At 39.6% G+C, this 17322-nt stretch overlaps 1 protein-coding gene across 9 annotated transcripts in view; it reads right to left on the minus strand.

Annotated features, from left to right (window-relative positions):
- CTNND2 (catenin delta 2) overlaps positions 1-17322 on the minus strand; it is a 662387-nt gene that overhangs the window by 310965 nt on the left and 334100 nt on the right. For all 9 annotated transcript variants that reach the window (XM_089516458.1, XM_089516456.1, XM_089516452.1 and 6 more), the window contains one exon: positions 15967-16139. In XM_089516458.1, coding sequence (XP_089372584.1) covers positions 15967-16139 — 173 coding nt within the window. The remainder of the gene's footprint in view (positions 1-15966; positions 16140-17322) is intronic.

The following is a 17322-nucleotide window of genomic DNA, read 5'->3' on the forward strand; positions in this document are numbered from 1 at the left end:
GGAAGATCCTCAAGCTCACACTGCGGTGATAGTTTCTACTTAGAGTTGCCATAATACCTGTTTGGCTGGATTTTATCTGGGTTCTAGGTACATCACCCAGTGTACATCTAGACTCTCACCTGTTTTAATACAAACAAGTCTCCAGCCTTTGTTGGAATAAAATGTGCTGGTATTTATTTTAGTTGTTTTGTGAGAAGCAAGCCTGTCCCTGCCTTTGAGTGTTTTTAGCAAATGAGTAAAGCTACACATCTACAATTCACATTTGTGACCTGTCTTCTTTCAATTCCAAGTTCCAATTCTCTGGCTCAGTACTACAGCTCTGTAAAAAAGTCTAGCTTTTGGATGAAAGTCTAGCTGAAGTTTGTTTTGCTGAATGCCTTCAAAAAACAGCAAGTAACAGAGTCATTGAAAAAGAGGGAAGGAACAAAACAGGGTAAAAGGTGCACTACAATGATAAGTATTTATTATTCAAAGAGCTGGTTTTGACCTATAAAGTCCTACATGGCTTGGGTCCAGATTATTTGAAGGACCATATCTTCCATAACAACAACAACAACGATGGTTATTTCTTCCCCACCTCTCCCCATGGATCAAAGTGGGGAACAACGACAGACAACAAATACACAACATCAGTTAAAACACATCAGTTTAAAAGAACAAACAAGACACATACATATTAAAACAACATTTAAAGTTCATCATTTAAAATTTGCAATTTAAAAATAATCTGGATAGGCCTACTGGAAGAATCTGGTCTTAATGCTATTTTAATTTCGGACAGCATATCCTGCTGTTGAATGTTAATGAGCCCGCTAGAATATTGAGATCATCTGGCGAGGCCCTTCTCTCTATCCCACTACCCACTCAGACTCATTTGATGGGAACAAGGGCCTTCTTGGTGGTTACTCCCAGGTTCTGGAACTCCCTTCCTAGAGAGGCCAGGATGGCCCCACCCCTGCTCTCCTTTTGGTGGCAGATAAAAACATTTTTGTGTCATCAGGCTTTTTAAACCAATGAGGGTTGGGCTTTTAAGTGCTGTGCAAGTGAGAAGAAAGGTTTGTATACAGTTTTTGCTATATTTTAATATTTTCAATGTGTAACTGTTTTAACACTTTAAATTGTTCAGTATTTAAAAAAGCTTTATACTTATTCAATGCTTTTGTATAGTTTTTAAATGGGATTGTTTTAGATTTGCTGTTAGCCACCTTAAGTCCCTATTTTCGGAGAAAGTTGGAATGTAAGTAAATATAATGATGATGATAATGTTTAAGGCTCCATGGTGTCTGTTATTTTTCGTGATGTGATTGATGTAGCAATATTGTACATTTTTGTTAGTTGTCCAGAAAGAAAAACAAACAAAACCTAGGAGATTATCGCATGGGCAACTAACCTGACTGCTCCCTAACAGGATGCAGCTGGGTTGTGGGATGCTACCGGGAATTATTGCATATAATTTGCTGACGATTCTGCCAAGTGTTTGCATCCTGGCTGCATCCTGGGTCCCAGGTGCACTTCAGAGGCTACTCTTCAAAGCCAGGAACTTTCTGTCTTTGAAAAGTGACCTTGAAGCATTTCTGGGACCTGGGATGCAGCCAGGATGCAATTGTCCAGTGGAATCAGCAGCACATTGTGTGCAATAATTCCTGGTAACATCCCGCAACCCGGTTGCATCCTGTTAGGGAGCAGTCAGGTTATTTGTCCATGCGATAATCTCCCTAGTTCCATTTTATATAGGGCACTTAGGATTCTCTCACTGCCTGGTGTGGGAGAAAAAGAGGTATGCACACTGTTGTCACTTCCTTTTTATCCCATGTTTCCTCATCATCATCGATGCACCTACGGCCATCTCTCACTTTCTTGCTTTATCTCCCTCTCCCCATTCCTTGTCTTGCAAAACAGGAGTGGCACTGCCTTCATCTGTCTGCTTGCCTGCCTTCTGTGTAAAGCAGCAGTGGTTGCTTTGTGCAGCTGCTGCTGCTTCTGAAAGTAAGCAGGCAGCAGTATGAAGTGAAGTGGCAGGGGGAGGGTTAGGGTGCACCTGTGGCTGCAAGGGAATGAAATGTAACATAGGGGCAAGGTGAAACAAGCTTGGGGGAAAGGAGGGAGAGAGGGCAGCATGAGGTGAGAAGAAAGAAATGGGAAGGAGATAAGAGACAGGCAAGTGGCAGAATGCAAGAAGGAAGGGAAGGTGCCATGATGAAGGTGTGAGTTAAGACACGGGGGGAAAGGAAACAAGGGGGATGACAAATGCAGTGGCAGGGTGCAAGAAGAGTAGACAGAAGTAATGGAAAGTGCAAAAGAAGTAGGAATGTTGCTGCAAAGTAAGACAAAGATGGGAAAGTTAGAGATGCAAGCAGAAGCAAGAAGCAAGGGAGGGCACGCAGTGAGGCAAGAAAGAGAAAAGGAACAAAGGGAGGGTGAGAAGTGTGGTGGGAGGGTGCAAGGAGGAAGAGTTGGTACAAGGTGAAGAAGGTACAGAGTGCAAGGGGAAAAGATTTGGTTTATAAGTTTATCCTTACTTTCCTCTACATTCCCTATGTGAATCAGATGGCAGTCATTCTGAGGAGCTTCCTGTGATATTTTCATGGATCTGTATCTTTTTGCCATTAGTTAAAAAAAAAGGTTATGGGAAAAATACATTACAATGACCTAATGAAAACAGCATTAAAAATGACCATGCATGACAAAAATGTCATTACTACTACTACATCAGGAATTACCTGGTCATTTTGCATGGCTCCTATCTTCCTATTAATTCTCCCAACAACCCTGTCAGGTAGATTTGCTAGAGTCAGGAATGATCTAAAGCCAAACTCTGGCCTTCCAGGTGTTTTGGACTTCAACTCCCAGAAGCCCCATCTTGGGCAGCAGTCAGGAATTCTGAGAGCTGATGTCCAAAATATTTGGAGGACCAATGTTTGGGAACCACTGGTCTAAAGTAACAAAGTAAAATGCATGATAAATAATGATTTGAATATGGGTTTGTTCTAAATCCCTTAAACATTACTCTATACTAATTCTTTGGGGAAAGTAACTACTATAAAAATGGTACCAATTCTGATACATAGTGGTAAAAGTACAATTATTAATGTGTTGAATTTGCATGATTAAAATACAGATTAAAATATTCATGATTAAAATAATTTATGTAATATGCAAATTAGATGCCTGGATTATGACATTCATACTTCTGCTCCTTTGCAATGGGGAAGATGTGACAAATCTAATTTGACGTTGGCTTCTGTCCTTTTATAGTATTGTGAAATCCAGGCCTTCCCTTGGAATGAAGGTATACTAAATTATAAAAGATGTTACAACTCTGCAGTTTTATCTGTTAATTTTAGCCTGAACTCACTGCAGGAAAAGTAACACTTCAATTATTCTGTGCTCCTCAGTTTAGTGTGAAACACTTCTGTATTCTCTAAGGATTAGTTAACTGCATATGTAGCCACACTAGTAGATAATACAACTAACCAATTAAGTGTAACTGTGGATAGAAGCCCGACTCTGGGTAATAGCAGTAGAATAGAGTTTACTGCCATCGTGACCATTTGGAGTGATTAATGTGCATTTTTTTAGACAGATATTGCTCCACAAAGCTGGGTTTCAAAGCAAGCACAATTGCTTCTAACTAGCCTCTTCTCTATATCTATCTGCAGTCGTTTGAGAGACAGTTTTATCCTTAGCAGACTGACTCCATGCGTTTTTAGCCTGAACCTTTTATTGCTATGCAGTATTGACTTTGTGGGGGGCTGATTTGGCAAACTTAATTATGTTAAACAATGTTGGTTTCTTATACATGATTTAATTATGTTTGTAAAAAGGAGACTATTAAGTCAGAGTCTTCCTCTCTTATCCCGTGAGTATTCATTGCTCTCACCAATGAATCTGAAATATCACACATCAAGCCTATATATTTCATCAGTCAGTGCAAACAAGGAATGATGGCTTAAGTTATCCCTATAATTTTGAAAGAGAAGATAAGTAAGGCAGTATTTAGCATATCTTCCACTTGAGGTAGTATAGTAACTATGAACAATAATAGTATTTTGCAAAAAGGTTTGTATCCTGCACACTCCAACCAAGGGTGTGTGTGTGAAAGATAGGGAGGGGGTTAATAAGTATCACTGATACATGCTGACATTAAAAAATGCATAAAACCAGCACATCTACTGTGTGTCCAGAACTAGTCACCACACAGATGCTGCTGAAAATGACATCTCTGAGGACATATAATTTAGGAACAATTATGACGGGACTCTACTCCATCACATGAGTTTTACTGCCCCCTGCTCCACATTACTAGCTAATATTGATAGGGGTGGGGAAACATATAATGGGAAGGCCTTTTTTTGTGAACAATGGGAAGGGATAAGAGGGGAAGGAAATGCTCCAAGTTGTTTTTAAGTTCTTATTTTACTTTCTTTTTGACTTGTATACCTATCCTATTCTTTATCAGTTTGCAATGGACTCTTTGCTTTTCTGCTCTTACTGCTGGCTTGTAAAAGACAAGATTAAGGGGAGACATGATAGTAGTTTTCAAATATTTGAAGAGTTCTTATGGGGAAGATGGAGCAGGAATATTCTCTGTTGCTCTAGAGGTGGATCCTATAGTTCAGCAATGGTAAAACTATTAGGGGCCGAGTGCCCAAACTAAAATGTCTTCTGGCACCATGTGTCACCCGGTGTTGGGGACAGGATTTCTGCCCTCTGGGGGGGTACTTCTGGGGTGGGACTTCTTCCCCCCCACCCTCCCAGTCCTTCAGCTGCCTCTCCAGATGGCTGAAGACCCGGGGGAGGCTAGGGGAAAAGAGGAAACACAGACACAAAATATTTCCTCCTCCTCCCTCATGCTGTTTCTGGCCTCCAGCTGCCTCTGGAGAGGCAACTGCAGGCTGCGGAAGGTCGGGAAGGAGGAGGAAGAGGCACATGCCTGTTTCTCTTCTTCCCCCCTAGCCCTCCCCCTGGCCTTCGGCTGCCTTCGGAGGGGCATCTGGAGGATGGGGAGGGTTGGGAAGGAGGGAGGAGCAGGTGCATGCTTCTTTCTCCTCCTTCTGTTCCAGGCCTTCAGCTGCCACCAAAGAGGCCGGGGAGGGTCAGGAAGGAGGAAGAACAGGCACACGCCCCTTCCTACTCCCCCCACCACATGCCAGGGGAAATGACATTGCGTGCCATCTCTGGCACACGTGCCATACGTTTGCTATCATGGCTATAGGTGAAAAATGTAAGGAAGTACTGGACATGTACTAGGGTTGCATGGGGGCAGAGTGACTGCACGCCCCGCAACCCTAGTACGTGGCGGCGGCGTAATAATGGCGGCGCCCTGTATATATGGGCACCACCATTGTTACGTAAGTGCCGCGTGGCATCCATACGTTGCTGTGTGGCACTTACATAATGAGTGTGTCAGTGGCACACTTGTTATGCCGCCCCTGCGGCTTTAAAAGAACCTGCTTTTCAAGGGTTCTTTTTCCGCTGGAGGGAAGCCGCATGATTTGGCGGCTGCAGCTTCCCTCCAGAGGAAAAACAGGTGCTGGCAGGCTGTCATTTTTCGGTGGTCTGTACTGCGCCTCAGTTACATACTGTAAGAAAGTTCTAACTTTAAGAGCTAATGGACAGTGAAATAGTCAGTCTCAGGAGATAACAGTGAGGTGGTTCAAGGAAACAAGATTAATTCATTCTCTTTAGGCACTTTTTGTGATTTAGCTTTTGGCATTCTAATTTTCTAATTAAAGGATGGTTGAACTACAAATGGCTATTTATGTGAAGTGATTCCCTGCTTAACATTGCTGTTTGCCAGTACAACATTATGCTTTCATCTTTGGTTTTAAATCTGTCACTTTGTTTTTCTCACTGACACTGAAGTTTAATTTATTATTTATTAACAGAAGCATGGTAATTTTCATTAAGATATTTCTTTGTATTTATTAAACTATTTATGTTCTCTCTCATTGTATTTCTTTTTCTCTGTTCAGTTGAACCAGGTTTAGCAAACAGTAACCTTGTTCTGTTTGCTATAGTTTTTAATATTTTAAAAATGTAGTAAAGCTCTTAATTTTTGAACTTATCTGAAAGGGTTAATTCTTAACTGATAGGGTTGGGAGTCCAGGATCTAGATTTGGACACATTTTGGACATTAAAATAAATAAATAAAGGGAAATTGTAAGTGGGGGAGGGCTAAAGTGTCCACTCAAAAAATTCTGAAAATATAGCTGGATGAAAATGTTGTCTGGCCTATTTAGAGAAGTGTAGTACTGTGGTTTGAATCAGTCTTGATCCACAGATGAATAATAATTTCTTTTTCTTGAAGATGACTTTTAAAAGACCAAGATGGCCAGTCCCAGTTGGAATGGATATCTAGTTTTTGCAGATGCTATTGTGAATCTCAAAAAGCTCACCATATATTCCTATTTGATTTTTTTAATGGTTGAATTTGAATGCATTGAACGTGTCTGCCTACTGAACAAGCATTGTCTTCATCTTGCATACCAGTCACTGGGGGACAATAGTTGGGGAAGGCTACGCATGTCTGTCACTTGGGCTTCTACTGGGCATCTGTCTGGTTGGGTTCCTGAACAAAATAGTCTTTGGACTGATTTATCAGAATTGCTAATATTTTCTAAGGAGATTATCACATTAGGGATGGGGCATCATTGTCCCGTTCCTCTCCCATCCTTCCCACCCGATTGTGGGAAGGACCTCTACACACGATCCACACTTGACTGGCAGGGAAGCACAAGTGAAAATGATTGTGCGAATCACTTTCACTTGCAAGAACGCTTGGGAGATGCAAGTGAAAGTGATTGCGCAAATCACTTTCACATGAAAGCGGGCTGAAAAGCATTATCAGGCATCAGCTGAAAGTGCTTTCAACGTCATTTCCAGTCTTTTGAACCCGTTATTGCAATGACAGCTGAAGGCACTTTCTGCTTATGCCTGATAGCACTTTTCAGGCCGCTTTCATGTGAAAGCGATTTGTGCAACCACCTTCACTCGGGTCACAGATGGGATCAGGACAGGGGAGTGATCCCATCCCTATGTGAAAATCTTCTAAGTCTCTATGTACTGAGGTAGCACATCTTAATCATCCAATGTTAGGGACAAACAATGACAAATTCCCTAATAGTGAGCTCCCATTGGCGTCTACTTAACTGCTTTTATAAATAGCTGCCAGCCTAGATGAAAATTTGTCTGTGTTAGCAGGCCAGCTCTTTCATTTGTACAGTTCTAGATTTTTTTTTTTTTTTGCCTTGGGTAGATTTAAAAAATAGGAAATATTTGCTCATCAGTTAAAATGTCATAAAAATACACAACTACTGAAAATATCTTGCTATAATGGAAAGTGTTAGGAAGACTTAACTGGAGATTTTAGTCTTCTGCAATGCATGTAATAAAACCTCTAGGCAATACAGTGTGAGTCTTGATCTAGATAACTAGATCAGTCTTCCAGTGATAAAATGTGTCAGTCATTGAATTTCTCCGCAGCAAACTAAATGTGCGATTTCAGGACTCATGCTGAGGACGTACAATTACTACTCTTGTTACTACCCATTCTACAATAAGCTGTATTATAAGCTATGAATTAATATGGTTCTGCACAGTATCTCTCAACAGTGAGAAGCAGATAAACTGAACGTATGTTTAGCACATTTGTATGTGTTGTAGTGCACATATATTATATATTTTAAAGCCATTGTATATAATACAACTGTACTATGAAAATATTACAAAGCCCCTGTGTAAATGAAGTTATATATGAACACATATATTATTTGAAGATATTAATTCTGTTCTAGTTTAGGTCAAATGTAAAATTCCCATGAAGTTTAAAAGAGGGAGAATATAACATGAAATTCCTTATCACAAATAGCATGTCTGAAGTCCTCCCTGCTGTGCTGGGACACAAGAGCAATCTTGCAATGAGAAGATATACCTCCTTAAATTTGATTTGTGCCAAGCAAACTAGAGATACTGCAATCACAAAATTAAGTTTTCAGTGAGGAAAGCAATTTATATTTCTAAGAGACTAGGGATATATATATATATATATATATATGGACAGAATCTGATCCAAGGGCTTTTTAGTTTAAAAAGTTAGAAGGCAAATAAATCAAATCCTCACATTTGTTTCATTTGGGACAGTTGAATAACTGGCTTGTATTCACATTTCAAAAGCTTTTGAAAGGTACCCAACTAAAATGTGGTATCACTTGATGTGTGCTGTATCCAAATGAAGTCTCAAGGTCAGAGGGAAACAATGTAATCTGGGATTACCACCCACAATTTGTTTCAATTATGATTTTCAATGGATTGCTCTAAAACAAATTAATTGGAAATTGCAGAACTAATCATATTTTCCATTTTCTTTGTCAAAAATAACGCTGCTGTCAGCTTTTTCACAATTGTCAGACATTATTTACAGTAAGACTGCACACCATATGGCCATTAGCCTTGTGAGAGGCCCAAAACCGGAGGGATCCCTCCCATATTCCCTTCCGTCTACCTATGCAAACAGGTTGTGGGACTGCAAATGTTGTTCCTGTCTGCTGACACTGCTGTTTGTCGGCTGGTATAGCAAAGCCTAACTAATAACCAGCGGGAAAAGAGTGATTTCAGTGGAGATTACTCTGGTATGGAAAAGGCTTTTGTCTTCACCCACACCTTAGCCATATCTCTAGATCTCAGTAGGCAAGCCTCCCCAGCCCTTAAACCTCTCCATCCCTGTGCTCTGAGATGTGGGTGCACATGAATGTGTATGTAAAGCCCTTGGCTCACCATTGACAGATGACGTGGCTCTCAAAGGAAAAGGTTGTGCATCTTATTTATGGCACTATTATTCTGTATGCTACTAAACTGGCAGAAATCAGATTCAAAGATCCTGGCTTCCATTTGCATACCTTTTTTTAAAGCCAGATTTTAACTCTTTATTTCCTTTCACTCCAAAAATAACATGCACATGTGATTTATAGACTATACAACTACAGTGAAATCCTGTATGCCTACTATGAAGGAAGTCCTATTAAGGTTGATAGGATTTATTCTAAGGAAAGTGTATATAGGATTGTCAGGTTACAATATGAAGACATGAGCTATGAATTCTGGGATGGATCAAAAGTCCAACAGGTTTATATGTATAACTATGTACCCATAGGAATGGCATACTGTTAAAGTAAATGCTACTGAAAGTACAGTGAACACCTATGTCGAAATATATAATGAGCAATATGCAGGCATTTCCTTACAGCTCACTAAAAGTGATTTCCTTATCCTACAATTGACAGCAGCAATGAAACTAATGGGAGTTCTAGGCCCCCAAAACCTGTTTGTGCTGTGGAGGAACAATTTTAATAGGCATCTATTCGGGTAGTCTCAATCAGGTACACATATAATAATAAGCTTTATTTTCCCCCCACCTCTCTGTCAAAAAGACAACCGAGGCAGCTTACAATTAAAAGAATCCATACAAAACCCAATATGGAATCTATACAAAACCCAATGGGGCTGCAGTGTATTCAGTGAGGTGGTAGATTCAGTTGGTGGCCGGGTTTGCTATTCAGGAAAGGCACACACAAATTTGAATCAGGGATTTGAAAATAAGTGATAAAATAAATGTTAACCAACTGGTTGTGAAATGGGTTTTTAACACTGTATTTACTCTTGGTGGTAAGAATACTGTAATATGAGGGGTAGTCTTAGAATGGTCAGCATTGTTTTAACACTGGGTCCTAAGGTAAGTGAAATTAAAAAGCTGCACAGAAAGAAAGTTTCTCATTCTCCTCCTTTCCCCTGCAGCCCCCTAAACCTTTTTCCAAACCAATCTGGAGAGGCCCTCATGAACAAAGTGGGAGATGTTAGTGGGTGAGGAGAGTGACAGTCTTTACTAACTGGATTATCACGTTGTTGGGCAATTAGCTTACACTTTGTAAACCGCTTAGACACTGTTAGTTCAGTATGAAGCGATATATAAATGAAGCTGTTTGTTTGTTTTGTTTGATATTCAAGCCTACAATAAGACTATTGCCCTCACAACCCAGCTGACACTGTTAATGTGGGTGTGCAAGTGGGAAGGAATCTTTATTTCCACAAACCTTACTTAGGTCACCTGGTATTCAAGCTAATGTAAATGCTTAAGTGAACATATCCTCTGTTACTTTACATTTGAGTCCTTTACTAAAACATGGTCTTTATATTCATTATTGTTTGATATAGGAAAATTATTGTTGCAGTGGAACAGACAGAGGGAGCCTTGTAATGCAAGCTGATGGAGAGATCTACAGCTGGCTGACAATCCTTGCCCTAGAAGTCTATGGAAACTGCAAACAGATGCTAGAAAATGCCAGGAATCATAAATGGAACATAAAGACTCACGAAAAAAGGAAAAATGCTGACCATGAGAGAAAAACACTCTTCCCTCTCATCATTACTTTTCACATCACAAATGATGCTCAGGCTGCAACCCTATGAATAAGCCCCAATTAACCTAATACAGAGTTTACTTCTGATTAGATATGTATGAGATTGGATGGTGGATGGTTTTATTTGCTTCAGATGCATGCAATTAAGACAACTCCCTGTTGCTTTACAGTTTTTAGTTTGTTGCATAACCATGGTCTAATGAAGAGAAAATGAACAACGTGTCTTGTGACTAGCAAATTTACGATGGTATTAGCTTTTACAAAACAAAGTTCATGCCATCAGATGCTCAAATACATGAATATACAGAAACACATGAATGTACAGAAAAGGGAAATAATCAGTGAGATCAGAAGGAAATGAAATACAATAATATACGTAGCAGCTATTACAATTCAGCTTAACTGTAAATGTAAAATAACCAGAGAGACAATTCATAAAAGTGTTCATAAAAACACAAGCATTCTGGTATGAAACAGATTCAGTAACCTGGGAAAGTTCTGTACTCACTTGTGGTTGCATGCAGGCACACCTTATGTATATTTAATAGTCCACCCACACACACAGGAGTGGATCAAAATGCAAAGTGCACAATTGCATCAATCTGTCTTCAGTCACCTTCAATTGTTGGCAGCAATTGTTATCTTCATTTGACCATGGTTATGCAAAGAACCTAATTTTGCTCCTTAACTACACCTGAGGGGAAAAAATATGCAGGAACAGCACTCTTCTTGTTCAGAAAGCACAGAAGTTGTAAATGATGCTAAAACCTGTTGTTTGACATTTTTTTCCTGAGGCCCCTGCACTAAAAACACAACATCTGTTCCTGAGAACAAGTAGGGCCACATTGTTTCTGAAATTCTAATCATGGATCTAAATCTAAATCATGGATATTAAGGAACCAGACCCAATTTATCCCTTCCAGTCTATAGGATTAACCTACAGTACACACACACACACACACACACAGAGAGAGAGAGAGAGAGAGAGAGAGAGAGTACTAGGCAGTGAAGTGGCTGGAGCATTAAAGTACAAAGGAGGTTACCGATTAATAATGGAAGAAATGGAGATTCCAAGAAACTGCATCAATATTTTACATCTGTCTTGCTTGCAAAACATGTTGGGCAGATAATCCACAAATGAACCAAAACTGGGGGGCAAAGTATCTGAACTAAGAGGAGACAACACATTCAAAATTAACAAGTCATCAAGACTAAGTGGTATGTACTGGAGAGTTCTTAATTCTGTTGTGAAATTCTTCAGCTTCTAGCAAAATAATACACAACATTGTTAAAATTAGTATCCTTATTTGAGGAGTGTAAAATAGCTAAGATGACATTAAGCTGCAAAAAGAGATGGAGGGAGCAGAAAATTAGAAGCCAATTAGCCTGAAAGTCTTGTACAAGTTACTTGATGAAAACATTTATCAAAGAATTGCTGACCAATATGCATGGCTTCATCAGCCTGCCTTGCTAACTTTTTTGAGTTCTTCGAGAATATAAGAAGATAGATTGGAGTGACCCACTATACACTGGATTGTTCAAAAACCCTTTGACAAAGTCCATTGTCATAAGATGGTAGTCATAAGATAAAGAGATGATTCCACTTGTGGAGCAATAATCTATTAAACAAAGACCAGGGTTGGATGTCCAGCTCAGTCATGAAACCCACTGGGTGATCTTAAGACACGTCACATGCTCTCAGCCTCAGAGAAAAGAATGGCAAACCTCCTCTGAACAAATATTGCCAGGAAAACCCTGTCATCGGTTTGCCTTAGGGTCACCATAAGTTGGAAATGACTTGAAGGCCCACAACAAGAACAATCAGTTAAACAGTAGTTAACAAGGAATGTGACTACATGAACAGTTTTCAGATTGGGGGAAAGTAAGTGATAGACAAATGGCCCCATACAGACAGGCCAAAATAAAGCTGCTTCAGGTCACCTTGTAGGTATGCTGTTTAAATGATGCATGCATACTAAGAGTCTGAAAGCCACGCCAAAGCCACAATCCAGTCCTAAGGACTGAAGCGCAGCTTTGGCGCACCTTCCAGACTCTTAGCATGCATGCATCATTTAAACAGCATACCTACAAGGTGACCTGAAGCAGCTTTATTTTGTCTTGGCTGTATGGGGCCAAATGTTATGCTATAAAAAAGGTTTGAAACTATCCACATTGTAATAATTTCATATAAATTTGTGGTATGGTTCAACCATGTGATTATTCCATTCTAATAGACTACTTCCAGAGTGGCTGCTTTTTAATACAGTTAGAAACAATCAGTATTTACATGTTACACAGCTGAAACTGTGGTTTTTGGAGGAGAAAACAGAAATAACACCATGTCCCTCTTGGCAGCAGTTGTAACAATGAACCTATGAAGAAAGGCTACAGTGTTTAGTTTCAGGGAAGAAAGCTACATCCATGATAGAGGTATATAAAATTTGATAATGGGGAGAGGGCAAGAGAAGAGCGAAAGATGTTTCTTCTCTCATAATACTACAACTATCATCCAATGGAATTCAGTGGTGATTAACATTCATTCAAGAACTTATGACATTTACTGCTAGATGATGTGGTCTACAAACCTCTTTAAATGCACACTGTGCATGTTTTGAACACTGAGTCCTTTGACTTTCAGTACCTTTCTGGGATAGTCTCTGTTCAACTGACTACATTTCAATAACATAATGTCCCACATAGAGATATAAGGGACCATGCAGAACTGATAATCTGAAGCCATTTCTGTTCAATTAGAACTTATGGCAGAACACCCTCATAAGTATAATATCATGTTTTGTCCTTTATTTTGTGTTCTGCTTATGAATTGTGTGGGTGGGTACTATTTACATTGGTGAATGTAGTGAACACTGTATGTCTCTTTCTGTTGAGACAGCTGTACAGTACTTTTTAGATCAACTGTGGCTTGTATAAAGTGTTGTCTTTGTGAATCTGTAAGTCATTTCATCTGAAAGGGTACAAATCTATCCCCATCCAAGTATAAAAGTAAAAAGAAAATTTAATGGTGTAAAAAGTTTGGGGGAAATGATTGTGCAAAAAAATTATGGCAGGAGGGAAGGTACATTAATGAGTTTGCTTGCATGATTACTGATCTAAGATATATAAAATAATATTTTAGTACTTCCTATATGAAAGTACTGTAATTTGTGGGGTTTTTTTTTCTGAATCACTGCAACTGTTGGGATTTCCCCCCAGCAAATATAACAATCTTGCAAAGCTATGTTTTATGGTGGGATAAATCATGTCCAAGAATACTGTACTTTGGTATCCATTATTGATGAAATTTCTTTCATCAATAGTGCGCCAAATTTTCTTCACTTTCCCTGTCTGTTATACCTTTCCGTAGTGCCAAAAGCCTATTCCAGAATAGGCATGTTAACATTTGACTACTTTGTCCTTGCAAGTAAGGATGATTGATTTTAATAGTTTTCATAGTTTTCAACTATTTCTGTGAGTTCTTCCCTGGTTTACACATCCTTTATACATGGATTTACATATCCTTAATGCTTTACACATCCTGAAATATCTGGGAAATTATTGGGGTTTTTGTAACATAATTTTTTTTAAGGGTTTGCACAAAAAAGCCCACTGTTTGCAGACAGGCACGTTTTTGTGCAAAATAGCTGTTTTCTATGCAAAAATGCAGCAATCATGCACAAGAATCTTGAAAATAACAATCTTGTACAATACAACAAAACCACATGGCACAAGATATTTTTTGTGTTAAGATTTTTGTTGTGCAGGATAATTAGTAGAGGTTTTTTTTTGGGGGGGGGGAGTTGCCTAGAAAACAGTGGTCTCGCATAAAACACACATACACATGGCTATCTGACAGCTGTGTTTATTTTGCTCAAATCCCTCAAATTCTCATTAAAAACTTATGTGTATATCTGTACAGAATAAGGCCTGATACAAACGGGCCAAAAGTAGTGTGCCTGTGCCGATTCTTGTATTTGGGAGCACACAGCAATCGCACGCTCCCGAATCTTAACACATATGGGCGGTGCCATCTTTACACAGTGCTGTCCACACAGTGCGCGTATCAACAATGTCATAGAATCATAGAGTTGGAAGAGACCACAAGGGCCATCCAGTCCAACCCCCCTGTCATGCAGGAAATCTCAATCAAAGCATCCCGACAGATGGAGATGTCACATGTACACCGCATCCAAATGGGGGCAGTGCACGTGTGACATCACTGCAATGTCCCAGGGTGCTAATGGCGCTTTGGCAGCATCGCGGTAAGGAGCTGCATTTTACAGCTCCTTTTGGGGGGCGGATCGTTGCCGTGGATATGGAATTGTCATGGCAATGATCTGGAGTAGAAAGGGACGGCCTCTGGTCGCCCCTTTCCCCCAGTCTATACCGGGCCTAATTCTCCAAAACACTTTAAAATGTGTGAATACCAGGAAGTCACTGAGCCAAATTCTTATTATTCTTCCCTGCTGGGTTTCCTGATCATTGGGAAACCAATTTTCAGTCTAGAAATGAGCAATGGCAAATATGTTTTTTTCAATCCCTATTCCAGAAGGTTTTCCAGCCCTGGAGATCAAAAACTATAGACCTCAGCTGAATGTGACTGAAAGCTCTGTGTAAGTATAGGATGTCCTATTCACTGCAATGGTGAAACAAATCAAATAGAGTCAACCCTCTGTATCTTTGAATTCTGAATTCAGTGATTTGATCATCCACTGCTACAAAATATATTTTTAAATAATCCAAAAATCTTGAGAAGTTTATTTGGCTGATCTATTCCCACACTTTAAAAATGATTATAACCTCTCATAGTGACTGTGCCCCTGAAAACAAATGGATTAATAAAAATTTAGAAAAATGTCAAAATGCTGGAGGTTTTCTGCAACTTTGTGGTGTTATGTGCTCCCCAGAACCACCAGGTTTGAGTCCCAATTATGGGAGAAAAGTGTGATATAAATATAAAATAACAGCAGCAACAGCAGCAGCAACAACAACAATCATGGAAACACAGCAGCGGCATATGGACGCTATTGCATAATTGGGGCAATTGCATATGCAAGAATGATTCATACTTGAAACTGTTAGAGTGGTTTAGGAAGTGGAAATTGTTGGCATTATGTCAGGGAAAAGACCAGTATGCAATTTACCATTATGGAGTTTGCATTGAGAAAAATCACATACCTTCCATACCTGGATAAATATTACAAACATGCACAGACGTTCTGTAAACATATCCACCGAAACAAAGGTCCAAATTTTACATGGTTCTAACTATATATGTTTATAAAAATTCACACAATATTTAGATTTTTATATCTTATGGCAACAATATCCAGACTCTAAACCAATAAGTATAATATGAATATGCCATTTGTTCTGCTGAATTACTCCTTCAGTGCTGATATGTTTTTGCTAACTTCATAGCGCCGAGACACAAATTCTACAAACTCTGTAATGAAAGCTGCCCGTTGATCTGTCTGCCACTTCTTTTCAACCAGCTGACACCTCAAAATGCTATTTTGTATAAAGGGAAAAAAGGTTCCTTCTCCAAACGTACCTGGCTATAGTTCTGTATAGCAGTTCTGGCTTGATTGCCGCGGGATGGGAGCTGGGATGCTGCTGTTTCACCGAGGGCAAGGGTCTGGTTGCTATGGTAGCTAGATGGATACTGGAAAGACCCTTCAGGTTTGGAATTGAGCTGAAGTGCACTCTGGGATAGAAGGCTGGGCCCTGTGTTGAAAGTTAATTTGGAGCAGTCAGTGAGTGCCACATCAAAGAAGAGAAAGCATACATTTGTCACATTCTCAGCTATACACAATTTCTGCTTTTTGTCCTCTTGTCATTTCAGCAATAACAGTGGGTCGTATCATGTAGCAGGAGTTCTGCTCCTTAAACATCCCCATTTCGCCACTCTCGAGAAAAACATAGAATATTAAGCCACTTTAAAAATGTTATACTATTTAACCTAACGCCTGGAAAATAAACTCAAAATGGTGCAATAAAATGGATAGGATAGAATGAAGGGTCAGGAGAAACAGTAGGCAATCAAAACGGTGAAAGCTCTGGAAACCATGCCCTGGGTATGTGTAGCCTGGAGAAGAGACGGTTAAGAGGTGATATGACAGCCCTGTTTAAATATTTGAAGGGGTGTTATATTGAGGAGGGAGCAAGCTTGTTTTCTGCTGCTCCAGAAAATAGGACATGGAAAAATAGATTCAAGCTAGAGAATAAGAGACCCCACCTAAACATTAAGAAGATCTTCCTGACAGTAAGACCTGTTTGACAATGGAAGATACTGCCTCAGATTGTGATGGAGTCTCTGCCTTTGGAGGTTGTTAAACAGAAGCTGGATGGCCATCTGTTGGGGGGTGCTTTGATTGTGAGTTCCTGCATGGCAGGGGGTTGGACTGGATGACCCTTGTGGTCTCTTCCAACTTTATGATTTCAGACTGTACACTTTGATGTGCCAGAGTATTGTGGTTATTTATAACTTGAAAGTAGGGTTGCCAGTTGAAAACCAGGGCTGAGCCCCTGTAACTTTAATAGTTGAATAGAAGAGGGAATTTCAACAAATCCACAGACATTAAAGTTGTGTTTAATGATTTTACCTGGGAACTTGTGTATCCTGGGATTTACCTGGCAACTCAACTGGAAAATCACTCTGTCTTTTTGCCACCTTGCTTCCAGAATTAATTGATTTGGTAGAAAAATGTTGGAAATTCCTCACCCACATTTTCCCACCCTTTTGCTTCAAGTCTTAGCACTTTCTCAGTTTTTCCTCCAGTTGCAACTGTTCACACTACATCTGGTGTAGATTGAGAAAAATCTTTAATTTTCAGAAGTGGCATTTGTGATGATTAAATGACACATGCTGGTAAATGTTTGTCTTTGCACCCCATAACTGTTTTTCACC

The sequence above is a fragment of the Sceloporus occidentalis genome, unplaced genomic scaffold (assembly GCF_023333645.1).
Source record: "Sceloporus occidentalis isolate IW3139 unplaced genomic scaffold, rSceOcc1.0.p SCAF_3, whole genome shotgun sequence".
Classification (NCBI taxonomy): Eukaryota; Metazoa; Chordata; class Lepidosauria; order Squamata; family Phrynosomatidae; genus Sceloporus; species Sceloporus occidentalis.